Source organism: Ixodes scapularis, unplaced genomic scaffold (assembly GCF_016920785.2).
Source record: "Ixodes scapularis isolate PalLabHiFi unplaced genomic scaffold, ASM1692078v2 PGA_scaffold1__304_contigs__length_218370807, whole genome shotgun sequence".
Lineage (NCBI taxonomy): Eukaryota > Metazoa > Arthropoda > Arachnida > Ixodida > Ixodidae > Ixodes > Ixodes scapularis.
In genome coordinates, this window is record NW_024609846.1 from 143109815 (window position 1) to 143121519 (window position 11705).

Consider the following 11705-nt stretch of genomic DNA (forward strand, 5'->3'; position numbering starts at 1 on the left):
CTGTGCCAGGTTGGCCAGGTTGTGCCAGTTGTGCTGTGCTTCTTGGGCTCCTTGGCTGTGCTGGTCCAACGAAGTGCTATCATACCCACGCTACGTGCAAAGAACACAATTTTCAGCACTGTGACTTTCTTCATATCGAAGCATGGTCATGGCTACTGCGGGAAGCGAAGCAATAACTGTGACGGCTGAGGTCTATGAGGTCCTCAAGAACCTCACGAACCACCAAGCTAGAGGTGAGTATTTATTTTTGATTTCAGTCTCTGCTAGGCCTTCAAATCACAGGAGAAACAAGGTAATTTTAAGAATCGCATTCACGCTCAAAAGGTGCGTGAAAAGCCTGAGCACTACCTGAAACCCAGTGTAAAATGTAATGTGTGAAATGGCGGAAGACGCAATTCGTGATTTTCGAATGGCGAACAGTTGTTTCTCGAAGTTTGGAATATTTCGCGAATAATTTCCGAATAGTCGGAACGAGGTTTGCAACGGTTCAGCGCCGCGAATTTCTCTCCATAGGCGCTTACCTGCCTGTCATACATGTCATAAAATGTCACTACGCCTTTCTATCATAAATGTCCATGTAGGCTCCCCACTCACCAGCAATACCAGTTTGTCTCCAGTCCCGCGACGTTGTTTTACCCGTCTGCTGCTACATCTAGGGTCAACTGCACACACTCTCCCGAAACTGGCTTGCTAGCAGACGCTCATGCGTGTGGAATCCAACCTATCTGCATAGCCTTGCGAGCCGCCCTGAGGACGTTTGCTAATGAATATTATTATATTTCTCGCACGCTTTGAATCAATCTTAAACTGCTTCTGCCCCCATGTGGCTTCTGGGAAGGAATCTGATTCAAAGTAGAATTTTGTTTTGTTACAAAGCTGTCTACGTAGCTTTCTGTGATATAACTTGAGCTCACATTCAGCACCCTGACGTTGGTTTTCCCTGTTTCACACGTGTCTTAAAAGTGGCTTTGTTCACGTGATTGTTGTGCTGCTTCCTCATTTTGCGACACCAAGATGCTGCTGTAGTTGTCAAACTTACACATTTTACTTTTTCTCTTTTTTTTTTTTGCAGCTCTCAATCCTAGTCATTTTCACCTAGCTAGCCCTGCATTATTACAACGGTTTCCAATGACTCATAATGAGCATTATACTTTATAAACAGTGTACTATCTATTTGAAAATTATTCAATTCATATTCGATTCGGTGTATCTGCTATTTGATTCAGTTCGAAGAAGCACTATTCACACAATACTGGAAAATAATGTTCATTTTCTTTGCAGTCCTAGCTGAGTCGCAAGCTATGCAGGGCACCTCATCACAAGTCAGCGATAATTCTGGTAAGCAAGGATCTGGTCCTGTCGTTTTGGAGTAGATACCTGTCGAGTTGGTGAATTTGCGGTTCGCGAAGTTCTGGAAGCGTTAACTTTGTGTCAGGCGTGTGCTTGTGCAAGTCGTCAAGCTCTCGGAGGGCATGAGTATGTTCTATGGAGGGCTCCCAAACCACTAATTCTAATCAATACAAAAGGCGCTTGCGACCAAATCTAAAAGTGATTGTGTGTTTTTTTTTTTTTTTCAGAAATCTGTAGTGAACCAATGGGCATTCCTGCTGGTGAGCCTCAGAACAAAGGTACCTACAATTGCTCATAAATTTGTTTTGAGTACCCGTAAAGTGTACTACTTTACCTCTATAGCAAATGATAGCTGGAGAATTGTAGAGCATGGCAAGCCCTGAGCATCTTGTCACTACGCAGTGAATGAGATTGCAGCATTAGCCAATAACAGGAATGGAACTGCAGTGTCGATTGCGCCTAAGGATGTTTCGTGCGCCAAACAGATACAAAAGTATAAATAAGAATTAAATTGCACCAAGGTGCGTCCAAACAAAAATTATGAACGGCGCTCGTCAAAATTAGCCGTATCCCTACTGAAAAAAACCATTTGAAATTCAAACGGGTGGCAAACTGGTCGCCCGTTTGAATCAAACCTGTCGATCCGTTTGGATCAAACGTGATTATGGGATACGGGTACCCGTTTGGAAACGGTACCTGTTCGAAACGGTACCCGTTTGATACAGGTGCCCGTTTGATACGGGTGCCGTATTGTACGAGTACCCGTTCGACATGGCACGTGACCACACGTTTGAACGTGCCCTTCGAAATGGCAAATTATGCGCTAGCCCTAAATGGGTATCGTCTGGGAGGTTGGTTATCTTAAACATATTTAAGACGTCCCGAAACTCATAAACGTATATATAACATGGAGAAAACACGTAGAACAAATGCACTCACGTAGGTGCTTGTGAGTGGACAGGAAAACCGACACAAAAGATTGTTTTCAATTCTCCTCGAAGTTTATTACCTCTTCTGTAGACAAGTACAAACGTGAAAGCGATCTGTGAACACTATACAGGTAGGCTTTCGGGGAAATTATTCTCCTGGCTGCCGCGCGAATAGGCGCTGCATAATTTTTTAGATAATTTAGAAGAGTACGCGTAGAAGAACGGTCAATCGTTGCCAACACGTAGGTTGCAGTGCACTACCATAACAATAGCGAACTTGAAAGAGGTAATCCGTGATATTTGTCGACACGGTCAAAGCAGGACAACCACACAAACACAAACGAGAGGGAACGGCTCCTTGGAAGTTTCAACACGATGCGGCGCACAAGCTGTCATTTGCCGAACCCAACCAAACCGCGAGAAGTCGCGACTTGTTTGAAGAATCGCTGGTTGCCGACATACACGTGGGTCTTTTCGAACACTGATAGCTTTGATGCACATCCAATACGTTGTCGAGAGACATCCCAATAAGACCGCAGGGTAAGGCGACAGATTGAAGCAGGTAGGACGAGCGAACTTCGAGCGGCCACTGACAACAAGCAGACAAAGAAAAAAGCGGCTGCAAGGCGCGCCCTTCCGGATCTCGATGCTTATCAGCGTGTAGCTCGCGCGCTGCTGTGGGTCACGTGACAGGGGTGACAAGAGAGGAGGGAGGGGGCGAGGTCAAGGCGCTGGGACCACCGGGACAGCCCCTCTCCCTCTCCCCAGGCATTCCAGGGAGGTGCGTTTTTGTAATCCCGAAGAACAAACGCGCGCGCGCGCGCGCTCGAACTTTGGAAATGGCGGCGGGGCTGCCAGTAGATCGGCTTGCGCCCGAGCGAAGAAAGAACTCAGCGCAAGCTCGTAGTTTGAGTGCTGCAACGGCGGGCGTGCTCTCGCAATGCTCGATGTTCTTGCAGCCGCGTGTACGCGTGCTACCTTCGCTGCGTCTTGAATTAAAGTGAAACGGAGTCTAGACGTACATTCTTTCACGCGGTCGCGTCTTCTGCGAGAGAGATTCGAGCTGAATAAGTAAATTGAGGCAACAAAGATGGACAAAGTATTAAAGGTCTGTCAAAAATATCGGCTCACCAACGTCGCGCGTTTACGTAAAACAAAAAAAAAAGGTGTTAGTTTTAGTTGCAATATAATCGAAAATCAGCGCAATTGAAATATAAATATAATTACTTGCATTACGCGGACGATCTGATATCGATGAACCGGCGCTCCCAGCCTTCCGGAAAACATTGGCTGCCACGGCTGAAACGCTAGGCGTGCCCACGCCGCCGATCTGTACGTTCAATATCAAACGGGCTCCGGAGAGCCGTTTGATTAAACCGGTGCAGTTTGCAACATGGTCGCCGGTTTGAGCAAACGTGCGACAACTTTGCCCAAACGAGTCGCCCATTTGCCCAGACGAGCGACCCGTTTGCCAAATAGGTGACCGTTATGGCTCATACGGGGGACCCCTTTGAGCCATACGGGCGACCCCTTTGACAAACTGGCGACCAGTATGGTCAAACGGTTACCGGTATGGACCCGTTTATTTTCATATGGGCGCCAAATGGTTTTTTTCAGTAGGGATCGCAGTTTCTTTTGGCAACATTGACATCGGAACTTCCGGCCTGTGAATCTGAATCCAAAGCACTGTATCTGGAGGTCGCTGCCATGGTTATACTTCGTTTCAGCTTATAACAGTTGTTACAGTGTCCCTCATTGCGATGCTTCTGCTACCAGACCTCCTTAAAGCCGTTCGCTGCCACTCTGCTTTGTCTATGTCCACACGCAGATGATGCTACGAGAGCGAGCTCCAGACTTTCAGCGTCCCTGCCAAGAACGCACAATTGTGCAGTGCTAGCACTGTTCAAGGCCACATGCTAGCGCTCGTAGCATTGGCTGCGTCTGGACATAAGTTGAAACAAAATATGTTTGCTGTTGCCATGTGCTTTTCTGGAGTCCTGTAGTCACTTCATCTGAATAGTGGAGCAAACAGCACCGCCATATTGTTTTGTTTTGCATTAGTCTGGGCTGCTGAAGTTTCCTTGATGGACATCTGGTTTTCCCTCATCAAGGACCAATTGTTCGGTTCAGTTTACATTTGGCACAAAAAGAAATTGGCGCAACAAGCAAATCATAGTGGGACCGTCAAAGGACGAGATGTGTTGCCGCAGTTGTGCAAACACATAGAGAATCTTTACAACACAGGATATCCTTTCGTCAGTTTCCCTCAATGAGGGTGACGAAGACGGGAAACATCTTCGTCGAAAGGACTCCCGTTTTCCATGCACCTGTGGGTGTGGAAAACGCGTGCACAAGCAAGATCCAGAAATGGTCAATAAAATATATGCGCATATTAGTGGGAATACATTGTTCATTCTAATGTGGACATCTCACTACATTACGCGCCAGCCTTTGCACACAGAAGCATCCGCAAAAAGGTGTCTTGTACAGAGGGCAACACTGTCAGTGTGAACAAGCAATCACCGGTTTTTGCTGTTTTTCTGTCGGATTCGTAAGGGTGTCATAAAAACTACTGGTGTCGTGAGAAGGCTCATTTGTGGCAGCAACGTAAGCGGTAAATTTGGTGCCCACTAATACCACTTCGAAGTAAAAATGGGAAAAAAAGCACCACCGTCGTGTGTGAGCTAACAGGTCGCGCAGTGTACATCCCGGAAATTGAACTTTAAGGACAGCCCGGTCACTCTCTCCGGACGTATTCGAGGCACCACACGTGACGATTTCATCGCTGTGGCTGTAGACTCGTTTGGTAGCGACTGTATTTGCTGTAGCAGCACACTTCTAGTTCCTTGTGTATTAGACACCATTTTTTATTATTCAACTTTGTACACAAGATACATGGGAGGAATTGCCTAAAGACCCAGCTAAACATATAATTCATAAAAAGGTGCAAAACATAAATTTCTACTACATTTGTACTAACCCTACAAAATTATTCCAGGTTGCAAGTGGACTGATGGGCAAATGAGGCTCCTGATGGATATGTATGTAAGATTTAAAAATGAAATAGGCCCTTTCAAGAGGTTTGCTAACCAAAAAAAGATGTATTCTTCCATTGCACATGAGCTCCAAACCATCATGAGCACAATCAAAACCGCCGAACAGTGTGAGGCGCGTGTCAGAACCGTTATGAAACGGAAAAAAAGCCATTGATAATAACAGGACATCAGGGGCCACAAGGAGGCCTGTGCCCTTTGAACAGGAGCTTGAGCAAATAAGGTCGGTGGACGACAGTGTGCAGCCACAGATTATATGGAATGTTGAGGAGGTGTGGAGAAAGCTTCCTGCCGAGGAAGCACGGGAAAACCTGCAGCCAGAAATCACTCCAGATGATGGAGGAACATCTCAATCGAACCTAAGGAGAGCAGCCTCGCAGAGTGCCAGCAGGAGTGCGGCTGCAACGAGCACCAACGGGAGTGCGGCTGCAACAAGCACCAGCGGGAGTGTGGCTGCAACGATCACCAATGGGAGGAGTGCAGAGCGGGAGCAGCGACCCCGATCCCTACAGCCAAGCCGTGCCAGGATGGCTGAGCTGGCTCAGTTCTTTAAGAAAATGGATGAAATGAACGCTAACAGGGATGCCAGGGAACAACGACAAGAAGAACAGCGAGATGAAGACACAAAGAACTTGTGCAACTCAACAAGACCACCGCAAATCTGCTGCGAAGGCTATTCGGAGAAGCCGAAGTACCACTTGACGAGTAGTGTAGTGCAAGGCTATGTTTGCACTACGGATGCAATGTGCCAATCTTTCACAACATATGCAAGTCTCGGTGCAAATGTCTGTAGTTTGGTTGTGCTTACATTTGCATATGTTAGGAAAGATCAGCACTTTGCACCCATAGCATGAACATAGCCCAATCTAGACAAAATAAAAGTCCCAAAGTTTCTGGTTTTCTCACATTAACTCAGTTGCTGGAAGAGGGAGATCAAGGCATAAAGTGAGGACGGTTTGCCTTTTCAGCAAACCATCCTCACGAGTGCGCTGCGCTTCGTCTCCCCCAAGACTCGTAGCGCAGCCTCCACCTCGTCCTCGTCTTCGTAGGGAGTTGTGCGCTTGGTTGGCTCGGGAGCCCCTGGGTCCATGAGGTCATCTCCGTCAATACACAGATTGTGGATAACGCAGCACGACATGGTAAACTGGCACATTCTTTCCACAGAAATGAACTCCAGGACCTTCAGCTGCCGAAACCTGTTCTTAAGAATGCCAAAGGCGTTCTCAATGAGCACTCGTGTCGAGCTCAGTTTCGTGTTGAAGGCATGCTGCTTGGGACTGAGGTTCCCATAGTCCTTGTATGGTGGAACAAGGTACTCCCTGCATGGATATGCAGCGTCCCCAAGGAGATGGTACTTTGCTCCTTCACAAAGAGTTGGGATGCGCTTGGAAACAGTCGAAAGCTTAAAAACTCTCCCGTCATGAATCTTGCTCGGGCACCCTACCGACACGTCTAATAAGCGTCTCTTGTGGTCACAGATGCCTTGGACCGTGATGGACAGTATATCATGCCTGTTGATGTATGTGCTCCTTATCTTGTCTGCAGGGCACCGGATGGGAATGTATGACCCGTCGATACATCCGATGACTCCAGGCATGCCAGAGACCTGAAAGAGGAAACATAACATATAACCACAATTTCAAAGAAAATGGCAGTCGCTTGTTATTAGCTCACTGCAAACAGTGGTGGTCAATTGAGGGTCTGCTGCTGTATTCGGAGCTTCCTCTTTGGGTTGTTTCGACATTAAAAAAATTATTGCAAATTGCCCCGCAATTGTGTCGCTACATGAAACGTCCTGGTTTAGCGCTAGTAGTACTATTGTGATGCAGTGCTTAAGTTTAGGCCTAACGCTAACTGTTTCCTTATCGTTAAGCATCATTAGTGCCACTAGTGCTAAACCAGAACGTTTCACATAGCAACACAATTGTGGGACAATTTGCAATACATTTCTTTTCAACCTTGAGGCTTTGCTCTTTGTTAAAGACACAGCTTATGCATTTGGTTTGTCTCTTCATTGAAATGCGTCAACCTCCGTGCAGTGGCTCAAGCCATCGCTGCTTTTGGTCGTCGGCTGGTACTGCGAGTCATTGGGCCGCGCATCTGACTTTAGCGGCCAGATGCCTGCGTTGGCGGCGTTCTTCATCAGTGTTTGACGTGAAACATCTGGGTACATTACTCCAATTGATGCAGCTGCGTTCGGCGCCAAATAATACTTCGTTTCACTTGAGGTCCGAGCAAAGTCAAAGCTACAGCAAAAAATTGGGTAGTGTGTATGCTTATACAGCCTAGAACTTGGTCTGCCTCAACAGGCGACGAGTCTCCCAGCTGTAGATAAGGAATCTAGCCAGTGCAGTAACACCGTTAGCCTGGGGCCTTAAACGTGCATCACGCAGTGGTGGTCCATGACCACACGCCGGTACGATGCTCATCCAGATCGAAATGGGCGGGGGTGGAGATTGAAACCAGGGTCGGGGGTTCTGCAGCGCGAGCTTTCGCTCCTTGTGCTCCGAGCTGGTGTGCGTTAGCCCACTCGGCCACCAATCCCCCCCAAGAGCTACAGCACGAGCCCTATGTTCTGTGCGTTCGTGACTCGCACGTGGGCTTGTCCAGTGCACGGGGCCAATCAGCATCGACAGTAACTGCGCAGGTGGGTGGATATGGCTATACTCCTCTACTCATTGACCAATCAGCAGTTAGACTTTCGGTTGCATTCGTTTTTTGGGCCTCACGATGCCTGAGGAACTAGGTTAAGAATATTTCACATTAAAAAATGTACGGGAACAGGAACTTCGCTTGAGCATACGGTAACACAAAAAAGGAGGCCCCCTTGGACGGCACACCCGCATGTGCAGGCGATGCCCATGCATTTGAGCCAGCACTGATAGGTAGCGTGCTGATGCGGTTCAAACGCCAGTGCCATGCTCTGTAAAATTCTGGCCCTGCATGTACATCTTTCGTCCACCTGCAGTACCATGGACAACAAAGTGTCACTTTTGCCCTGCCTAACCAGGACAACCTGGGGGAAGGCCCCAATCGAGGTCATCTGAGCAAATATCTTTGATCCGTGAAGACGAAGGAACCATACCTGCTCAAAATCGCTGGAGAGCTTGTCGAGGTCAGATAGAAATCTGATAACCCTGTAGGCGATCTGGCATAGATGCGTCATCACTCGTGTTATCATAGCGTGGCACGTGCTCTCACTCACTCCAAAGCGTCCAGCTACATCTCGGATGGACGTTTTGTTGCCAGCTTACCTGACAAGGAAACGCACAGAATACAGATCAATATTCTTCATACTGTACAACAGTGAGTGTTTTTGTTAAGTACACCGATTCAACAACATGCAAAAATAATCTAATTCAGGGAACTAAACTTTGCTTCAGTATAACTTGGCAAACAGCAAAAGCTACGTCCCCAATTCGCTAATTGCAGTATCCCGGCATAAGGCTCGCAACAGTGGGGACGTCATCGCTGTAGAACGGCAGCGAGGTCGCTTTCGCACACAGCATATAACTTATCTACAAGTGGCATTGCTAATTAATCAATTTCCGTAAGAGTGGCACCCCCTGCTGCATTCCTGGTTTGGGGATTAGCTTGATCGGAAAAGATGCACAGTATTAGGACTTACCATAGGAAGACGAGAATGTGATGCTCAGGCGTCTTCTGCGGTGTTCCTCCGTGAGTTGACCTGTCAGGGTATGCAGTTGATGCCGCGAAGTCGGCAATCAATTTCTCGCAGGTACTCCTGTGAAGCCTGAAGTTCCGTCGGAACTACGGTGAAAAGATATTTGTTAGCAACGTGCCCCTAGAACTCGCACTACTTTATAACATACCTCCTCGTCGCTGTACCTGGAGACGACGGTCTCGATGTAGCCCTCGATTTTTGGCCTCGGCTCGGGAACCGAAAACATCAAAAAGCTGTTTGAAACAGAAGAATATCCTCCTCTATGTCGTCCCTGCCGATCCGATCCGACTCAGGGTATATAAACAACAAACTGGCGATGGCGTGCGCGTCTACGATGGAAAAAGGGGGAAATGGCAAGCGGTCATCTACTTCCATGTCCTCCATTTTGCCCTCGGTGTGACGCGGTCACGCGGTCATGGACGCGGTGGCGCGATGGCTCGCTCAACGATTCGCGTTGGCTTAAGCATTGCATTCCGAGTGACTTGAGATCAGTTTCGTTTTCTCCTCGACAAATTCGGATGTGACGACACCGACGCCACCGGATATCGACTGGTCGCCCGCTGGCCCGGTCGTTTGGAGCTCGGGCGAAAAAAGCGCCGGAAAGTTGCCAGCGCTTGCCGATGAACCGCCACCCGAACGATGCGCGCCCGCCGGATCCCGACCACGCGAACGCTGTTGCCGGGCGTCCGGCAAAAAAGGTTGCCGGAGATTGACCACGCGAATTCGCCATAAGCAATCTCTACTGCATTGGCTTTCGGAAACCCGGATAGTAAATACAAGCAGAGACAAACGAAAGAATTCGAGAGAGAGAGAGAGAGAGAGGTGTAAAGGGGAGGGTCGCGCCGACGGCCTCGGAACGGTTTCGAAAAGGGCGAGAGAGGGTATTGAGGAACAGTTTCCCTCCCCTCTTCCCCACGCCGACACTAATCTCTACAAATCTCTTCTTTGTGAGCGAAAAGGCCTCGTCGTCCTTGAGGGAGGAGGACACTGCGCATTGCTAAGCTGACAGTGCAGGGGGAGCTACGCGCCGGCCGGACCAGTCATCACCTGCACCGCTCTCTGCGCGTGGTTACGGGAGAGAGCGTGACTACGGGATTAAAATAGACCTACGATTGGTTCACCGAGCTTCTTAGCTTCCTCTACACTCTCAGCATAGGGGTGATGGAGTCTAGCCCGCGAAACACACGCAGACACGCATAGAGAAAGTGGGATCGCGTGCACCATGGCCACACGATAAGGTAGCGACTAAAAGACGTTGGCGACGGTCTCCTCAATTTCCAACAGGCGCATCCGCGAACTGCAAGTGGGCGGATGCGCTTCGCAATTTATGCATGTTTTTTTTTCTTTTTTTTTTTTGTGGCAGAAATATCTCTTTTTTATAAGGAACAAGAATGGCAAGATAATCATGCGGATATGAGGACACCGTGATGTCCGTTTCTAAGTTGTCTGAGTGTATTTGATTGTTTAGCAGACTGTTTCTATCGGGCGAAGCGGCTCGGCATCTCCGCCATCAACGCTACCCTATACTGGAACCGGCAAGAACGGTGGTTCTAGAGTTCCAATCACCAGCAGCGCATCTCGTCTTAGTGCCAAGTGCGATCTTCAACATGCGGATTGCCAGGACCATGGATATTCTTTCGGCAGCGCCTACAAACCGGTGATCTTCCTTTGTTGTTGGCATACATGTGACCACTAGCTTCGACGGATCGAAGACAGGACGGAACGCCTTCTCTTCCCTGTGAGTGACAAGGAGAGGGCCTCCTGACCATTGGGGATAGGTATTCTTGCTACGCAATGTACGTTTTGTCACTATCCGATGAGTTAGAACCGTGTTGAACTCTGTGCCACGAATCTCCGACAAGTTCAACGTGTAATCCACAGCGATCGGCCCGAAATGCCCTGTACAGCGCTATTTGTGAGTGTTTTTTATTCTAATAGCCCGTGAGAGACGTTCTGATTGGTTATTTCTGGGTTCTAAGCCTCTTTTTTTAATTTTTCTTCTTGAAATATGTCTATCTTCTTGGCGGTAGATGTGTGCTGCAGTAGAAAGTCCTCCCGGTATGTCCAAAGCCGAATACCACACAGCGTTGAGTAGTCCTTATCTGCCACGGTTTGGCTTGTTGGGTGAGAGTGGAGTGTCAGTTATGTCACCGCGCTCTGCGAGTGTAATTGCCAGTAATTGTCTTTACACGACAAGCTATTTTATGTGCGTGATTTATTTTAAATACTGGATTGATTCAAGCACCAAGTTCTGTTCAACTGTCATGTTCTTACGTATAACGGGATATTTATTGAACTGTTAATTTAGTAGTGCGTTTGACACTGGCGAGCTGAAAAGGGAGCTCAGCGGTTCGATTTATAAATTGTAAATATTATGGAGGCAATATGGGTACATTTATAACTACATATTTCCGTGCGGCATATACCAAAAATCTTAAAACCGTTTTTTTTTTTTTTTTTTGAAATCAACGCAGAAATATCGGTGTGAACTTAGATGGCGAGATTGTAACTCTTAATGCTTCTTAAAGCTAGATTAAAGGTTGAGGGACGTTATGACGTTGCAAGAGTAGAGCTAAGAAGTTTATAAAATAACCTTCGTACTAATTGATTAATTTTTTTAAATCCCTATGAATATTTTAATCTAGATCGATCGAGCTCTGAGTAAGGACAAGTCGGACGAACAAAACA

General features: G+C 47.7%; 1 protein-coding gene across 1 annotated transcript; it reads right to left on the reverse strand.

Moving 5' to 3' along the window:
- Positions 1–6296: 6296 nt before the first annotated feature.
- On the reverse strand, positions 6297–8574 carry LOC120847910 (putative nuclease HARBI1). Its single transcript, XM_040219846.1, has 2 exons — positions 8418–8574; positions 6297–6938 (listed from the first exon to the last, which is right to left on the reverse strand). Exons 1-2 carry the CDS (start codon positions 8511–8513, stop codon positions 6297–6299), a joined length of 738 nt encoding a protein of 245 aa, XP_040075780.1. The 5' UTR covers positions 8514–8574.
- Between the last annotated feature and the right edge of the window lie 3131 nt (positions 8575–11705).